The sequence below is a fragment of the Filicampus tigris genome, chromosome 20 (assembly GCF_054856515.1).
Source record: "Filicampus tigris isolate MCC_2025a chromosome 20, RoL_Ftig_1.0, whole genome shotgun sequence".
Classification (NCBI taxonomy): Eukaryota; Metazoa; Chordata; class Actinopteri; order Syngnathiformes; family Syngnathidae; genus Filicampus; species Filicampus tigris.
Window position 1 is genome coordinate 11,318,127 of NC_141236.1, and position 18,363 is coordinate 11,336,489.

General features: G+C 44.2%; 1 protein-coding gene across 7 annotated transcripts in view; it reads right to left on the reverse strand.

Moving 5' to 3' along the window:
• The window catches only part of trdn (triadin), a 15,783-nt gene extending 2,076 nt beyond the window's left edge, over nucleotides 1-13,707 (reverse strand). The window contains exons 1-26 of one of the 7 annotated variants that reach the window (XM_086019543.1): nucleotides 13,593-13,707; nucleotides 10,121-10,336; nucleotides 8,881-9,006; nucleotides 8,758-8,784; nucleotides 8,087-8,113; nucleotides 6,404-7,822; nucleotides 6,214-6,330; nucleotides 5,749-5,817; nucleotides 5,614-5,655; nucleotides 5,386-5,454; nucleotides 5,260-5,295; nucleotides 5,080-5,139; nucleotides 4,851-4,904; nucleotides 4,711-4,758; nucleotides 4,275-4,634; nucleotides 4,123-4,200; nucleotides 4,004-4,048; nucleotides 3,878-3,925; nucleotides 3,171-3,215; nucleotides 3,044-3,094; nucleotides 2,922-2,969; nucleotides 2,653-2,784; nucleotides 2,529-2,555; nucleotides 2,032-2,082; nucleotides 1,927-1,956; nucleotides 339-377 (exon numbers count right to left, since the gene is read on the reverse strand). In XM_086019543.1, the coding sequence (XP_085875669.1) occupies nucleotides 339-377; nucleotides 1,927-1,956; nucleotides 2,032-2,082; nucleotides 2,529-2,555; nucleotides 2,653-2,784; nucleotides 2,922-2,969; nucleotides 3,044-3,094; nucleotides 3,171-3,215; nucleotides 3,878-3,925; nucleotides 4,004-4,048; nucleotides 4,123-4,200; nucleotides 4,275-4,634; nucleotides 4,711-4,758; nucleotides 4,851-4,904; nucleotides 5,080-5,139; nucleotides 5,260-5,295; nucleotides 5,386-5,454; nucleotides 5,614-5,655; nucleotides 5,749-5,817; nucleotides 6,214-6,330; nucleotides 6,404-7,822; nucleotides 8,087-8,113; nucleotides 8,758-8,784; nucleotides 8,881-9,006; nucleotides 10,121-10,336; nucleotides 13,593-13,608 (3,280 nt within the window). In that variant the 5' untranslated portion in view covers nucleotides 13,609-13,707. Of the gene's footprint in view, nucleotides 1-338; nucleotides 378-1,478; nucleotides 1,512-1,926; nucleotides 1,957-2,031; nucleotides 2,083-2,528; nucleotides 2,556-2,652; nucleotides 2,785-2,921; nucleotides 2,970-3,043; nucleotides 3,095-3,170; nucleotides 3,216-3,877; nucleotides 3,926-4,003; nucleotides 4,049-4,122; nucleotides 4,201-4,274; nucleotides 4,635-4,710; nucleotides 4,759-4,850; nucleotides 4,905-5,079; nucleotides 5,140-5,259; nucleotides 5,296-5,385; nucleotides 5,455-5,613; nucleotides 5,656-5,748; nucleotides 5,818-6,213; nucleotides 6,331-6,403; nucleotides 7,823-8,086; nucleotides 8,114-8,757; nucleotides 9,007-9,572; nucleotides 9,674-10,120; nucleotides 10,337-13,592 lie in introns of those variants that run through there. The other 6 variants (XM_086019544.1, XM_086019539.1, XM_086019545.1 and 3 more) reach the window with 6 other exon arrangements.
• Nucleotides 13,708-18,363: the final 4,656 nt, after the last annotated feature.

Consider the following 18,363-nt stretch of genomic DNA (forward strand, 5'->3'; position numbering starts at 1 on the left):
TGAAAATAAAAACAGGACGTGAAGGAGAAAATTGACTGGAAGTGCTCCGTAAGCTATTTTTTCATTGGCCTACAGTGTCCTCTAGTGGCGAGGAGTGTATACTGCCGTTATACTGAATGTAGTGTTACCCAGCTGAAGGGAATATCCACGACCAGGAGTAATTGATTGTGGTGGAAAATGGCGGTAAAGTAAAAATTTCATTGTTTTGGCCTGAGCTAAAAAAAAAAAAAAAAAAAAAAAAAAAAAAACAGTGAATAAGGGTGCTTTTTTAGCAAACAAAAAAAGAATAGGCCAAACAGCGAATATGCAACGTTTCACTGTATTGAACATGCACTGACCTGATTTCTTCTTTTCTTCACTTTCATCTTCTGTCTTTTCTACGAGAGACACACACAATACAACAGACTCAGCTACTATGCTACATGCTAACAAGAAGTCAGACAGAAAGCAAGAGGGGAGGTGTTGTGGTTTCAGCATGCGGCAAAGGGTTTAAAGTCGAAATGTAAAGTAGTAAAATTAGTGCAAATACATCAACAAACTTTGGGACTCGCGGAGCCACGTTTGATTTCTAAATTGAACAGATGGACCAGCTCATTTGTCGAAAAAATAATAATAATAAAAAAAAAAAAAAAAAAAAAAAAGAATCATTTCATTTTTACAGAATGATCTACTCCATTTCTTTAATCTCTCTAATCCAAACATTTACGTGACCAAGAGTCCTGGAAATATTTTTTAGCAATCATTTACTTTTTTCCAGCCAGAATTCATTTTTTGATCATTTTTGAATCATTTACTACATGGGGAGAAATATACTGATTTATTGTAAATAGTTAAAATAAAATGTATTTAAATATTATAAGAAATAAACTTTAAGATATTACAAAAAAATTATTTTACATATATGGACGTTGTTTTTCATATTCATTTTGTATATCATATAGATCCAAATGTAAACATCATTCACAATCCTAAATAACTGCTTACTTAATTTCTTGCTGTATTTCTCAATCTTTCTTGAAATAGTATAAAGACAATTGCTATTTCTGTATGTATTTTATTAAATACATACCTCTTCATCCTAAATCAACACAGTGAATTAACAATGAGTGACTATTATTTTGTTTTGAAATCGACTCTTTTCCATTGTATACACACATACTTTAACTGTTATTTTTATCTTTTAACCTCAAATCCTCACCACAAATGACCCTGCCCACCTTTGGGATCTAAAAATCAAATGTGGCCGTAGAGCACAAAAGTTTGCCCACGACAGCCTCGGAGGTGTTTTATGAAAGGGGATGTATGGGAACGTGTGGAAACACTCAGCAGGACGGAACGTTGATACGGGAAGAAGACTCAAGACGAAGAGAGAACATTTGAGGGTGTTAAGTTGCTAAATGCTAAAATAAGTCAAATTGTTACAGCTCATCTTCCTATTGTGCTGATGAGAGGAAAAGAAAAAGACACCAAACAAATACCTCAGGCTCTATGGGAAGCTCTTTTTCCTCCCTCTGATGACAACAAGCATTAAAACACGTGGTTTATTCTTTGGAAAACATGAACATCAAATCGTTTTGACCACATTTGTGCGTTAGAGGGGAAAAAGCTGTTGCCTTCTTGTTAGCAGTTGCAATGATTGATCGTTATTTACAAATCATTAATAAATATTAGGTGGAGGGAAACTTTATTTGTGCAACTTTAGCTCACTTTTCACTAGGGATGAACTGCTCATCAAATTCTGATTTTGTTGATTGTAATGTAGATGAATTTATTGCTTTTGTTTGTTTAAAAAAAAAATACATGGGAAGAGGAAAAAAAATACTTGTATATTAAATCGCAATGCTAATATTGAGGGAAAAAGCCCCGACAAATCTCACTGGTCACACAATTGGACATTGTGAGGTAAGAGAAGGCTTCCGCACTTACTGGCCGGTGAAGGTTCTTTGTCTTTTTTGTCTGAAACACACAACAAAATACAAATGTGTCTCATAAAATGCCTGAAATGTAATTTAGGTCAACATTGTTGCTAACCTTTAGTGTCCTTCAAGGACCTTTCCTTGTCGTCAGCCTGACTGGCTTTGCCTGTGATGACAGTCAAAAAAAATACAGTGTAATCTGTGTTAAACATTTCCTTCATTAATTGAGATAAAAAATAAATAGCAAAAGCAGAAGAAAGTCTGGTGAGGAATAATATAGTGTTTTCAATGAGTTGTGAGCTTTTATGATTTAAAACAGGAGTGGGCAAAAGCAATATTGTGCTTTTTTCAGGTCAGAATGGAAAATATGGAAATAACTTATTTTCATTTTATTATTTATAATTAAATGCCATGTATATTTAAATGAACTATGATGGACTGTGTTATTGTACATTAGTAACTGTTTGTTACTAATATTTTTTGTACTTTATTATTGATAACTCATTTAACCAATAAATAAAATTAATATGAATAAAAAATGAATAGAAATCAACAAATCGATTTTAAATAACACACGGCGAGCGTACACAAACAGGTATGCCTTAAACTTACTTTTCAGTAACATTGTTCTTGTCTTGGCTGAAGACAAGACAAGAAAGAAAAGCAAAAGTCACATGCATCCGTCATCAGTCCACATGCGAGCAGCCATTTTTGCCTTTGGCAATGGCGGCCTCACGTGTTTGCGACGTTGAAGATTTGTCTTGCTTGTCCGTCACATTTGTCTTCTTCAACGTGTACAGTATTCCGCCCCTCAGCTTGCTGGGCTGCATCGGCGCTTCTGCTGCCTTGGGACTTTGACTTGGTCCTGCTGCAAGGCCGACATTTAAAATGAGGCTTTAAAATGGTGAAAAATCAAGCCGTTGTGTCTGCTCTCAAATGTTGTGGGGGGTATCCGCTCAATGTGTTGACCTTCGACTGTCAATTAAACACCACTACTTTTATTACCTCTTTTGGCTGCAGTGGAGGAAGTCCTGCGTTTGCTCTTAACAGCATCTGAGGATGACAAAAAAAAAAACCTCAGTTGCCATGACGACATCAAATTACAAGACCAACAGCCAATTTGTGACCTGTCTTTGAGGCAGATGTGGAGCTTCTTTTTTGTCTTGCTGTTGCGGCTTCTAATGCGAAAAAAGAATCCTAATGGTTAAAAAGTGACATTGTCACCACGGCAACCATAATCTTATGGACAATTACCTCTCTTTGTAGGAGCTGCAGTACTTTTGCTTTTCGCTTTTACTGCTAAATGTGAAGAAAAAGACAAGAAATCAATGTGAGGGTTAGACACCAACATTTGATTAATAAACACATTGTTTTACATGAAAGTAAATTTTTTTTTTTCTCCTCATATTTGACTTAGGCTTTGGCACCAAATCACACCCCACCCAATACTACCCCGGTTACCACAGGTGTTCCCCAGGGCTCCGTCCCTGAGCCTCTTCTATTCTTCTGTTGTCAATATTTTCCCTAAAATCTCTTCGCAAATGACACCCAGTTTTCTGGTAAAGAAACCCAACAATTACCCTACCCGTCCGTCTCCCTTACCTAAATTGACAGCACCCTCGCATTTCATTTTCACATAAATAACATTGCCAGGTTGACATTGCAAATCAGAATCTGTTCTCAGTTGCCTTATGTGGGTAAATGAAGGTAAAAAAAAAATCACGAATAATATTACCCGCTCATCATACTTTGACCTCTGTAACATCAACTGGCCCCATCCTTCCCTCACACTCGACACTTTAGCTATTCTTGTCCACAGCCTCGTTGTTGAAGGACATCGGTGGATTAAAATTAAATGTCATACTTCAGAATGCTCCACTCTAAACGTATACTGCGATATTACTTTTGGGGGTCACTCGTCCAACACCGGGAACAACTAATGATCGTCTTTAATTATCCACCTGTCTTTGTCGACCCAGCTTTGGTTTTGTCTTTTTTGAGCCTGTCATCTGCAATGGAAAACAAGCAGTGGCGATGGTTAGATGACGTGTACCTAATGAAGTGGCCGCAGAGAGAATGCAAAGTACCTTTGCGATCCTCAGTCGTCGTTGCCGTCTTTTCCTTCTTGGCTTCTGGAACAAACATGATGAAAACGTTGTAAGATCAAACTAGGAATCTAAAAAGATCAGTGAGAAGAGTGTGATACCTTTTTTTGCAGAAGACACCATCACATCTTCTTTGACGCTTTCTGATTCAGCTTTGGCTTCGGGTTCTGCGTCCTCTCCTTGAAGAAGGAAACAGTTGAGGCGTGTCATTCTCCAGTCTCTTTAAATTCAAGGGACTGTTGTCTTGCCTCACCTTTCTTGACTTCGGACTGAGTTGGAGGTGCTTGTTCTGTGACTTCAGCTTGGACGGTTTCGACCGGCTGGACCGGTCCAGCTAGCTGGACAGGTTCAGTTGGTTGCACAGGCGGGACAGGTTCAGTTGGTTGCACAGGCTGGACTGTTTCTACTGGCTGTGCAGGCCGGACTGGTTCTGCTGGCTGTGCAGGCCAGATTGGTTCTGCTGGTTGGACTGGTTCTGGTGGCGGCTGCGTGGCTGGTGGCACGGGTTGAGCATAGTGCTGGTAGTGGGGGTAGAGTGGCGGCATCATGGGATGCACTTGGTAAAGCGGCGGCGGGTGGACGGGATGAGCGCTCAGAACCGGAGCAGCAGACCCTGCAAAGAAAATAAATCATGAGCTCAAGTCGCGTGAGTGCTGCGGCGCAAGGGAAGCGGAAGTCCGGCGGGCTACCTGAGGCGGCCGGAGGCGGGTACGGGGTGTCGGTCACGATCTGATGAACTGCGAGACAAAATATTTGCAGGTGAGGGGAACAGACATCTACTCATGCGGCGACTATCCGGTTGCGAGAAGTCCCGTTGTTGAACACTCACCGTACCAGCCGGGAGGGGACGGACAGTAGACCGGTGCCGGTCTGCAAGGACCAACTGGAAGCAACACAACCACAGTATCGATCAACTGTTTGAGCCTAGCATAACATAGCGTCAGTAACGATAGCAGACAGCTCTCGGGTCTCTTTGTAGAAATAGATGTCATGTGTATCGTACTTGTCCAGAGCGTACAGTCTGTATACATCTATAAATGTGTGAAATGCCGAGCTACCATCTTGCACTGGTTCGGGGACTTGTGCTGGTTTTGGACTTTCCTTCTCAGCAGGGGCTTCTAATGAACACACAGAAACGGCAACGGGTTGAATTTCTTTTTTTTTTTTTTTTTTGGGTTAACCTCATCTATGAGCTATCCTGTAAACAATTTCAATCAGATGATCGCCGATTGGCTTACCTCTTTTGGGCTTCTTGCTCTTTTCTTCTTTCTTGGCTTTTTAAGGACCAAAAAAAAACCAAACAAATGGAATCAGACCCGAACCAGCACACACAAGCTCTCATCTTCACGTCATCTTGCACGTACTTTTGAGTAGCGTCGGAATCCTCCTGATCCGTCTTGTTTTGGGCTCCAGACTGGCAATCCTGGGAAGGGCTGGGAAGCAAATGTCAATTACGTCGCTCAGCGACATCCCTGCACGTAATCCGCCTCAATTCGGTTGAATAAAAGACGCACGGATCAAATCAAATAACTCAAATTTAATCAAATGAACCCAAAAAAAAAAAAATCAAGTAGTAGCGAAGAAAATATTACCTGCTCTCTTTGGTTTTTCTGTGATCTTCACCGCTTTCGATTCTTCACATGAGAAAAGCAAAAACAACACGGTTGCGTCATCAACGTTATTCCACATCAACTTGGGTCATCATTTGGGCTGCGTCGTGGACCCACCTTTCTTCTTGGCGCTTCTCACGGCAGACACTCGCGTCTTTGCCGAACTTGTGCAGGGACACGCTGGCGCTGCAGTCAGAAGAAGACGGACGGAGGTTACACTCTTAAAAATGCAACCCATATGGAGTGAAATAGCTAAAAGTCCAATAGTCCAAAAGGGACTGAGCCATTCCTGGGTTATTTCTACCCAGCACGTTGGCTGGAGGATTTGACTCAGCACTTCGGGTCAAGATTTTGATCCAGCAAAGGTTCAAAATGACCAAATTGTCAGAATAGCTGTGGTTAGCAAAAAAAATAAAAAATCAGCCGGGTCAAAATAACAAACCCAACCTTGGGTAAAAGTAACCCAATCTGCTCAAAATCCACAGCAACCCTGCGAGTGGGTCAGATAAACCACAAAGCATTTTCCTGGCGTCCATGTGCCAGTTGACCGTATCAAAATTGTCGCCACGTTTCCTTGCTGACCTGCAGGCGCTTCGGCCTCGGCCTTCGTCACCTCCTCCTCCTCATCGTCATCATCCTTCTCCTCATCCTCGGCTTCTGTTGGCCCGAGCTCATCCGCGGCCACGCGCGGAACGGCGACTGCAAGATGGATCGATAGATAGCTTGAGACGGAGATCGGTCGACGGAGTGGACGCCGATGTGTCCACTGTACCTGACAGCAAGCCGCCTTCCTCCTCATCGTCGTCTTCCTCATCTTCACCCCGATGAGTCTCTGCTGCCATGTCATCTTCGAGCTCAAGCGGAGGCTCATCTCCCTCACCAAAGGTCATCGGGGACAAGCCCGCGTCTTCATCATGCTCGTCGTCTTCATCCAAGGGAGGCGGTGCAACTTCTTCGTCTTCCTCATCCTCATCGGTGACATCATCGGGTTTGTGCTCGTCAAAGCGCTCTGATTGGCCGAAGTCATGGGGGTAGAGGCCTTCGTCCCGGATGTCTTCCTCGTCCTCGTCGTCATCTTCGGGTTTGTGGTCATCGGGGCTCTCTGATGGGCTGAGGTCTTCCTCATCTTCTTCGTCATCATCTTCATCGACAGAAGCATGCTGAAGGTCATCTTCATCTTCCTCACCGGGAGGAAGCACGAGATCCGAGGAGTCAGCGAAGGCCTCGTCTCCCCCATCCCTTGTTACGTCTTCATCGCCGTCCTCGTCCTCATCCGCATCAGCCGTGTCTTCTCCTTCGTCATCGCCTGCGGTGTCATCGTCTTCATCGATCAGATCATCAGATGTTGCGGCCTTATCTTCTTCATCTTCGTCCTCTGGAGCCAATTTCTCTTCCTCGCCGTCTTCATCCATCTCCGGTCTGGAGGCCTCATCTTCTTCACCCTCATCAGCCGCCTCCTCTTCTTCCTCATCGTCTTCATCAGTCTCAGGCTCGGCGGCCTCATCTTCATCCCGAGCAGCCGTCGCCTCCTCCTCTTCGTCTTCAGTGTCAGGTTCAGAGGCTTCATCTTCAGCAGCAGCAGTGACTTCCTGCTCCTCCTCCTCCTCCTCCTCCTCCTCCTCCTCCCTCACCTCCACAGAGGCTTCATCTCCCTCCTCCTCCTCCACCTCATCTTCCTCCTCTGCAGCAGCCACCTTCTTCTCATCATCCTCCACCCCATCCTCTTCCTCTGCAGCTGCTTCGTCTCCAACCTCCTCCTCCTCCTCATGATCGGCATCAACTCCTTCGCCCACTGCATCTTTCTCCTGCTCCTCCTCCTCCTCGTCCACCTCTTCTTCCACTGCGTCATCTCCCTCCTCTTCCTCATCAACTCCTTCATCCACCCCATCATCTCCTTCCTCCTCATCATCTTCCACCTCAGCTGTCTCCGCCTCCTCCTCCTCCTCCTCTTCCTCCTCGTCATAATCCTCCTCCTCAGCTGTCTCCTCCTCTTCCTCCTCTTCATAATCCTCCTCCTCCTCATCTTCCACCTCAGCTGTCTCCTCCTCTTCATAATCCTCTTCATCCTCAGCTTCCGCATCAGATGCTTCCTCCTCGTCCTCCTCATAGCCCTCGTCCTCCTCCTCATCTTCTTCGTCCTCGTGGACCACTTCAACCGCCGGGCGAGACTTCTTCACTTGCATCTTGATGACTTCAACAAACAAGGAGACAATTCATCAGCGAGGTTTTTTTTCTCCTCACTAAAATCCCATTTCCGATTGTAATGGATTTTTCAAGGAAATGACATCATTTTTTAAAATGTATGTCTCCTGATAGCAAACAGGCTTTAAAACTGTTCTTTTTTTTTTCCCATTCAGAGTTAATGTTGCTAGTTTAAGCTGTACGCATCAGTAAGGAGACGCTTTGACAAAAAAAATTCATGCTGACAAACGGCACAGAAAAATGATGCACGCACCTTGTCTTCGAGATGGTAGAAACTCCCCTGGAAGACAAAAAGAAGACAAAACATGAGCACACAAATTCACTTTGAGCCCGCAGCACCATGTTAGCTTGTTAGCTGTTAGCGACAAGTCAGAGGAAAAAGCCACAGTGTGTTTTAGAGCTGTCGAGTGCAGTTGTTGTTGTTACTGGGGGGGGGAAAGAGGAGGTGGATGGACCCTCCACAGTTAATGACAGCATCACAGAACACTTAGCAATTACAATTTAGCATCAAATACCTTTTCTTCTCTTAAGATTCACCTCCACTTGCTCCTCCTCCTCCTCCACCTCCTCCAACCACGTTGACGCTTTGAGACGGTTCAATAAGTGCATATGTCATGATGCTATTATGCGTAACATTAAACCATTGGAGCTCATCTACAACCAGGCCTGGGTGATTGGGCCGTAAAATGAAATCAGCGAGGGCACATCTTCAACTATGGAAGCCAATAAATACAAAAAACATCAGCTGAGTAGTAAACTTGAATTGGTTGCTAAAATTGATGAATCGCCCAGCCCGTTATAATGCGGTGCAGTGTAACAGTGAGGCCAAAGCGTTGCCAGCTTGTGACGGAGAACCACAGCCACGTCATCTTTAGTTCGCCATACAACTTGCGAATCGTATTTGTGCGTGATATTCACACTCACCTTTTTTCCTCACAGCATAGAGATTCCCTAAAGAAGAAAGAAAAACATCCGATTGAATCAGCGGGCCGGCACCAGTCGGACAGAGACAAACAACGGCCTGGTCACTCTCCAACAAAGTATTACCATCATCCTCGTCGGGGGCAACCAGGCTGGCGGCAAACTTCAACATGGCGTGGACCGCGTTAGTAGACCTCTCCACCACATCGTTGACGGCCCTGGCCGGGTCCGAGCCGATCCTGCCGAGGCCTCCTGCGGGGAAGAGTGTCGAAAGCGTTTGATCCACGGTAAGTACTAAACATCCCTTTGCAGCACATGGAAAATGACCAAGTTATAAATCGAGAGTATTCCCATTGACGTACATCCAGAAAAGCACAACAGGCCAGGTTTAACGTGCTCATTCGTTTCATTTGAATACATACAGTAATGCTACCATACTCACTGGTCACTTTATTAGGTACACTATTGAATAAGATCCAATGCAAAAAAAAAAAAAAGAAGCTGCTCACCTTAACTACACAAGTCAAAATATCTCAAGCAACCATCCTTACCATTTGACAGTGCGGGTGTGCTTAATAAAATGACCAGCAAGTGTAATTTCTCCCCCTCGCTTCCATTTACTACCGCATTCTACCAGCAAAATGCCAAACTAGGCTAAAACCCAAATGCTAATGAAGAGCCGCGTTCAGAGGAGCTTGATTTGTCTTTTGTGCCTATTCAAGCTCACCTGAAGTTCAAATATGATAAAAAAAAATTTAAAAAAACATTTCTGCTGTGCTTTTATCACATTTGAACACTCAAGAATCACTACTGCATACCTCCAAGGCTTTAGACACAAATGACAGCTAAAGGGGGCGCACTCGAGGAGGTTAGTGGGGAGATGTGCGAGAAGAAAGGGTTAGTCAGTGGGAGGGTCGTCTTGCCTCGACGGCCTGAGTCCTTAAAAACCTTCCTGACGCCAGGACCTGCTTACAGGAAGTACAAGAAGAAGAAGAGCTGTTCGAGTAGCTTTGTCTTCATGCTCGTGAATAGAAAACAGATAATGAAAGTAGTCCTGAGTGACTCATAAACTCAAAGTAATTGATCAAATCCATCCATCGCCCAACATAGAAAAGAGAAGACACACAGGAAATAACACCCAAAACATCACAAAGCTACGTAATAATCGACAAAAGCTGCTGTAATTACTTTAAATTCGTGTACAGGATGATTTCATCGGCCGTCGACTGGTGCTAGGCTAATGCTAACCCGCCACTCTGTAACATTGTAAAAACAATCTATGTGCAGAATTTAAACAAAAGAAGTTGCTAAAAAAAAAAGTTACGTTTTGAGGACTCACAGAATGTAAATCAACATAAGTGCTCACCTGAGATGGTTTTGTAGTCAGCCAGGTCAAACATGATGACGAAAACGCACGACCACGTGACCACGAGGGCCAGCACGAGGATCCATGCCAGCGGCGAGCTGAACGTCGAGTAAATGTCATCGGCCAAAGTTCGCTTGGACGCGCCGCCGGGCGACGAGCCGGCGTCGCCGTTCTTGCCGTCCATGACCATCGTGGTGGTGCTGGTGGACGACCTCACTGAGGACAAACAGCCGGCAGGCGGTAAGCACGTGTTGGACAGTTTGACATATTGAGTCAACAAAGGTCATGACTAAAGCTAGCCGGGTTTTGCGTTTGCCACGACTTCTAAGTGACTAATAGACTAAGTCGCTTCGTGAAAGTAGAAAACATGCTTCGTTTGTTTCATGTTGTTTGGGCCATCAATGACGCTGTCGCTTTGGCAGGTTAGCATGTCGTGCTAACAGACGCCAGTATTTGCGCAATTGGTTGTGCTGCTTGATTAAATACTCAAACAGTCATTATTTGTTGTGCCATAATGCAATTAACTAAATGGCAGTTGTAGAACTCTTGTATCAAAGCAATATCGCAAAGTCGCTCCCCCATGTGTATTATTCTAAACGCGCCGTACAGTATTCCAAATTGACTCCATCTTTTATGTCTATACATTCTAGTTTTTACACCACGTGGAAATGTTCTACACTCTTTTAATGGTGCACATTTACTTTGTATTCAATGTCTGTTTACCTCTAATGTATGTGACATATCTATAACTCTGATGTACCATATATCACATTTCATTTCTATACATCTAATGTACCTTATTAGCATTACATGCTAATGTCTACACAGCTCTGAATGTAGCATGTTTGCATTGTCAAATGTTTATATACACCTCTAATGCACAATTTTGACCTCATGTAATCTCTTTATGTGCATACTGTAACATAGTTAGGTAATTTTTTAACGTCGTTACACTTATAATTGAGCATTTTTACGACAAGAGCAACAAGATGGAGCGAAGCAAACAAGCCGACACCGGGGCCGTTAGCCGATCTCTCCCGCCACCTGTCGACTCTGCTCAGCTCGCGTTGGCATCGCCATTGCTGACTCACAAGGCTTAGCAGCACTCCACAAAACACACGCGCACACGCAACACATAGGACACGACACAGACGCACACACACTTGTAAGAGGCCTCATGACTTTTTTACTCTACTTTGATGTGAAGGACGCCACATGAAACCATCGTGTAGCTTTAAGCATCATCCTTGGACACCTTTGGGAGTCCCAACTTAGCGCCCATGTACACTTGTCGGCACAAATGTTCAACAGGCAGCAGGAATAAATCACCATTGTGCAAGTCATAAGTACTGTAAGTTGCAAATCTTTAACAAGTTGGAAGTCAAGTATACAATCTTGCCCATAGTACATTATTATTAGTAACGTCAATGGTAGCCGTAGCAGCACAAGTATACGAGTGTTATTATTTTGTGTTTTTACATCCTTTTTTTTTTTTAATCGCCTAATGTTTGCAAGAGTGTTTACAGCTTCCAATCTATGTAGCACTGTCACTATGATGATAAGTATTGAAATATGTATTGATTAAGCATTTAGAAATTACATTATTTGTTTTTGGTGTCTGTTTTCCGGACTTTCTGAAATCCAGTCACTTTACTTGCATTCGTTTACAGGCCGATCTGCCACATCGAATATGGCGGAGGCACCGACGTATTGCAGCAACCAGTCAACCGACTCAAAGTATGTACATTTCTGTTAAAACATTTATGCATATTTAAAAAATGTGACTTCTGCTTTCAAGCCAACAAGCAGTGTACACCTCAAACACACAATAGTGGTACACCGTTTTTCTTTAATAGTTGCTAAATTGCTGTCATCTGCTGGCACGTTTTGTTAAGATTGAACAACAAATGTCCTGTGACTTTCTGCTCTATTCTATGTTCACTAGTCAACATAAATGTAGTAGATATTTTTTTAAAGCGGAAGTCAACCCAAACATATTTTTTCAAGAATATGTTCCCCTTTAACAATATGTACAAATGTTAACTAATTTGTAGTCAGTCCATATTAGTCAAACTGTTCAGTCAAAACAGCTGTACACAAGTCAGTACAGGACATTTCACTATTAGCAGTGGTTAACTTCTTTTTACACTTGTGTAATTCAAAAGTTTTCCCAGGAATGGATTTTTCCCCCTCATGATGTCCTATTTTGAAAAGTGTTTCCAGACCATTTAGAACGAGTTCTCCCCTCCAACCTTTGAACCTGACCCGTGAATTATTCTTTGTCCTTCCCCGGTGAGATTATTCATCCATGTTGCAGTCGTCCTTTTAAGGCCAGCCACTATTTTCATTCTTCTCTGCTTCCCTGACTTGTCTCATCTCCTCACAAGTCTACAAAATCACAACATTCCCTTATTAACCAGGCAGGCCCCAGAAAAGTCTTCGAGTGCAATGTGCATGCCAGGCCACTAGATGGCAAAGTTGCCCATTTTCTCACTTTGGGAGGTACGATCAGACGCAGGAGGCCAATGATTGATAATAGTTCAGAGTTAATATGCACTGGTAAGAAAATCAAAATTGCTTCCTTGTTATTGAAGTGTGCAACTAAATGCCGGGGGTCACCTTTTAAAGCCAACTGTTTTTGCAGATGAAAAGAAAAAAACAACTTAAGGGAGGGTGAGGGGGAAAAACAACCCCAGACTAAGCTTCTGTAAGGTGAGCACAGTATGGATTTGGAAATGTTGCCAATCCATGAAAAAAGTGTTCAGTATTACTGTGCAATTACAAATGATGTTTTATGTCTTTGTCACTTTATAGTTTGATGTATAAGTATTTGTATTTATTTGTAAAATCTTTTATTTCGCTTTGTTTTACTCTCCCTGCTGCTGCCAGGTGGCCATTGCTAATTTAAATCTGTTCTCAATTGCCTTACCTAGATAAATAAACAATCAAAAACACCATCACGACAGACATGTCAAAGACACAATCAGACATCATCAAAGAAATCACATCACCATCGATGGCACAAACCGAGACATCATCAAAGTCATCGGTGGAGACACTCAAAGATGCCATTAAACAAAGAAAGGTACAAAGACATCACACCCACATCACAATCAAAGATGCCATCATCAAAGACGTAATCAAATAACCATGAAAGCCACAGAAAATATAATTGGACGCCTCCACAAAGAACAATCAAAGACAAATATGCATCATCGCCACCATCCAAGACATAATCAATGACACCATCAATGCCAATCAATGAAAAGTGTCCAGTGTTAATGTGCAGTGATCCTGCAATACACTAGCATGGCAGCATTACGAATAGATGATACCTGATAGCAGCATATTTTTAGCTACGTCCATGCTAATGACCCTTCACACACACACACACACGCGCACACACACACCCACACAACACGCACACAAGCAGCCCGTTCTGCCACACAAACACATTCTACTAACTTTTTACCTTCTGCTTCAGTCATTGCTGTACATTCAACGTGTTTGCGCCAGCATCTGTTGCCATGAAAACAAGATGGGTCCGAGTTTGCAGTTAATCCCAAAGTGTCCCAAAATTATTACAAAAAAAAAAAAAAAGCAGAAATCATCGACGACCACTTTGCTTTCTCGCAAAAAGACAAGTGAGGTGGTCCGGCTGGCTGGGGGTCGGAAGGGGGGACAGACGGAGGAAACCAAGTTGAGGGTGCTCAGAGTGCGAGGCTGACTGCCCGCCCCCCTCCGGGCCGACAGATTTAGATCGGGGTGAGATAGACGTCACCTCGCCCCCTCCAGCTGCCGTTACAACTTGACGTGGCGTGACTCCAGTTCTGAACCCGATTTCATTCACACACGCGTTCGATCCGGTTTGCTTGGTGAAGCTTTCCAATCCGCGCCGGTGCACATTCATGTCATGGTTGTGTGGCGGCTGTGTTATTCTTAGAGCGGCTGCTATTCGCCTTCGCCTTTTTAGGCCAGAGGCGTGACCTTAACCCCCCCACCAGTCCACTCATAACACCCCCCCCCCATGTTAGCCCACCCCTCACCCCCTTCCACTGCTCAGTGCAGAGCTGTCATCATGTGTGCTGATATACATGCCTAGTAGCATACAATGCTGCTGTTCACATTCTGGTATGTTTTTAATTTGTGTACATTCGTCACGTCACTAATACTAATCAATGACTAGAAAAAGTCTACAGACCCAAGTTCAGATGTTCTAGTAGGCTTTTCCTGGCAAGTTTTTTTTTAATCAAAAGCCTGGGTTTTACCGAACACTTAACTGGTGTTTGTGACGTTTTGTAATTTCTTCCACCTTGAACAAGGCCCCAGTTCCATTAAAAGAAAATCATGATGCTGCCATTTCAATGCTTCACTGTATTTACGGTGTTCTTTTGGTGAGAATTTGTATACTAACCATTTTCAGAAATCAGAAACCCTTACGATACACACTTGCTCCATCGGGTGGCGGTAATGTTCTTGAATTGCGTTTGTTACGCACTATTGGAGGAGAAGACAAAGAAAACAGCAGTATGTGCAGCAACGATAAAGATAATTTAGTCATATGATCACATTGACAAGTCATACCTGTTATGAAATTGAACCTTTCTTGCTGCAGGAAATAAGAGGGTGGGACGCACTGCAATAATGCCTCTTGTTACGAGTAGTTAACTGTAGTTTATTGTGGAACTCGCTGGCGTACTGAACGTAAGTTAAAGTAGTAGACCGTTAAGTCACCGCAGCATCGATGTTATAATATTAATATTAACAGGAAAGCTACCTTAGAATTTGTTTCATTGTCTCGTGTACATGTTCTGTAGTGAGCACAGCGGCACAGAAGCTAATGCAAAACATCTGTTCCCCTATCAAAACAGATGACCTTTTAGTGTCCTGCTGTTTAGACACTTTTAACAATTAAATGGATGTGGCGTAGATATGTGGGTATGTTAAATTGTGTGATATTGGACCAGAAACAACGTGTTTCGGCATTGGCACAAAAACAATAGAAAAAAAAGGAAACATCGTAACTCGTTTGTTATCACCATATGAAAAGACCCTAAGCAATGTGAGGTAAATGAATGTTTGAGCCATTACGTTTCTAAAGCATTTCACTAATTAATTGATGGATGGATGATGTTGTTTTATTTGTTTACGTCTGGGGGGCAGGTGATTACAGACTAGCACATTCAAAAAAACCGTCGTTAGTTAGCAAAATGCGTAGAAGCTCTGCGCACAGTTAAGTATGTTAATGTTAAGTAATTACTTTTCTTACTTAGTTATTTGTTGGCAATGCTAGATTTTATTGTTTGTTTATGCTGAGCGCGGAGGCGTCCATCTTTATTTTCCGAACAGCCAATAGTGAAGCTCTCGAAACTGACGTCATCGCAACGCGGAAGTGGTGTCAAATAAGCATTGTTGTTGTTTACATAATCGTTCAGTTGTGATGGATAGCTTGTTCAAAATGCCACCCAAAAAGAGTTCTGTTCGTAATAAGCCAAAGAGAACAAACATAATGCGAACCATAGAACTAAAAAAAGAACTTATCGCCAAATTTGAAAGCGGCACTCGGGTGTCCGACCTGGCTACTCAGTACAACATGGCCAAGTCCACCATATCCACCATTTTGAAAAAGAAAGAAGCCATCAAAGCTGCCGATGTGGCAAAAGGAGTAAAAACGCTTACAAGCAGGAGGCACTATCGAATGGAAGATGTGGAGAAGCTTCTGCTTCAGTGGGTCACAGAGAGACAGGCCAGGGGTGAAAAAGTGTCGGAGCCTATCATTTGTGAGCGCGCCCGGCAGCTGTACAGTGACCTGACACGCGACAGCCCCGGGGATAGCGCAGATGACTTCAAGGCGAGCAGGGGCTGGTTTGAAAACTTCAAAAAGAGAAGCGGGATCCGCTACGTGGTCCGGAAGAGGGAGACCCTTCGCGCCGATAAAGAAGGCGCCAAGAAGTTTGTGGAGGAGTTTCAGTCGTTTGTCGGATCTGAAGGCTTTCTGCCCCAGCAAGTGTTTAACTGTGACGAGACCGGACTCTTTTGGAAGAAAATGCCCAAGAGGACTTACATCACACGGGAAGAGAAGAGCCTCCCAGGACACAAGCCAATGAAAGACAGGCTGACTTTGCTGCTCTGTGCTAACGCTAGCGGGGACTGCAAAGTCAAGCCTCTGCTGGTGTACCACTCGGAAACCCCGAGAGCCTTTAAAAAGAACAATGTGCAGAAAAACAAGCTGAGCGTCATGTGGAGGTCCAATCCCAAAGCGCTGGTCACCCAACAGTTCTTCACCGAGTGGTTCCAGGAGGTGTTTGCTCCCAGCGTGGCCGAATACTTGACAGAGAAGAATCTTCCGCTCAAGGCCCTTCTGGTCCTCGACGCCGCGCTGGCTCAGCCGACGGGGTTGGGAGAAGACTGGCGCAGCGACCACGACTTCATCGCGGTGAAGTTTTTGCCGCCTAACACCACGCCCCTGCTCCAGCCCATGGACCAGCAGCTCATCTCTAACTTCAAGAAGCTCTACACCAAGGCGCTTTTCCAGCGGTGCTTTGAGGTGACCATGGAGACCAACCTTACTTTGAGAGAGTTTTGGAAGGACCACTTCAACATCCTCCATTGCTTGACCGTCCTGGAGAAAGCTTGGGAGCAAGTCACCAAGAGGACGGTGCAGTCGTCCTGGAGGAAGCTGTGGCCAGCCTCCATGTTGCCCAGGTTCTTTGAAGGCTTTGAGCCCGATCCCGCTCTGGAAACCGACGTGGTGGACGAGATTGTGTCCCTGGGCAAGTTCATGGGCCTGGAGGTGGACAGCGACGATGTGGAGGAGCTGGTGGAAGAGCACACCCTGGTGCTCTCCACCGACCACCTGCCGGACGCTCAGCAGCAAGGCGTTCCCGACGACGCGTCTTCCGAGGAGGAAGATGAAGGCTGGAACGACAACATTCCCACAGCGGAAATCAAGGAGCTGCTGGGCTACTGGGCCAAGACGCAGAGTCTGGTGGCCAAGTGGCACCCCAGCGTCGCCGTGGTGAAGAGGAACATCAACCTGTTCGACGGCAACGTGGTGGAGCACTTCCGAGCCATCCTGAAAAGTCGCAAGAGGCAAGCGGCTTTGGACGGCATCTTCTCCAAGGAAGAAGCCGATTGCGGGAGCAGCAGCAGCGGCGGTAGTGAGCTTCAAGCTTCCATCAGTGGAGTTAAGAGGACAAGGAAGGACGGTGCGCTGGAAGGCGACTTGGATCGAGTCTTTACTGAAGAGGACGCGCCTTCCGTGGAGTGACATCCGTCCTCTCCGCCTCCCCTTCATCATAATCATCATCATCATGTCATCATGTTAAGAATATACTTACCTCTATAACAGTAATTCAAATGTGTATTTTTTTTTTAAAAAAAGAGCCTCCTGGAAGGGTATCTATCAAATAGCAGGACCTTCAAAGAGCCCCTCAGTGGAATATCCAAGCACCTGGTCTTGCTACCGAAATGGACCAGGAGTCCATGACTTCTCCCAGACTGCTGTTGCAGCCTCAGGACCAAGGTCTTGATTCCTGTGAGACAGAGCAGGAGCAGAGCACTCCATTCAAAAGCACATTAGGGAGAGACGGGGACCAGAATCAGACCTGGAGAACTGCCAGGGACACCTCGTCAGGACCAGACCAGACTTGGAGCTCCAGCAAAGGTGAAGATCAGGAGCAGAGATGAAGAAATAGTCTGGCGACATGGTAATTGTTTTGAATTATTCATATGATATCAGTGGTTCTCAAATTGGACTCAAACCTAAACCTGAAAAAAAAAAAATGCTAAACTCGCCAAGTTCCATGGTGACTGAGTAGTAGATTAACTCTCTTTATGTATTTGCAGACTTGAAGAAGTTCCAGAGTGGATTGCACCGGGGCGAGAAGAGTGCAAATTTCCGGCAACACTCCACACTCATGTATGTCCACGTGGTCTTTCAAATCCGGGATATGCTTGGAATCGTTTCCTCATACCTTGCTCCCTAATCACAACATAAAGATTTTTTATGTAAATTAACGGACTAAACAGTTCACCAAAAGTCAACTTAATATCCACGTACTGTACGGTGATGAGGGAGGAGAGAAAAGTGAGTGATTCAGAGCACAGCAGCTGTGTTGGGAGTCATTTAGTCAAAGTTTTGGCTTATTCTCAGAAAACAGGACAAAATGTTGTGCAAATCAACAAGGATTTTTTTTTTTTTTTTTTGCGTTTTGCAGAGTAGCTGACCCGGCCGGGACGTG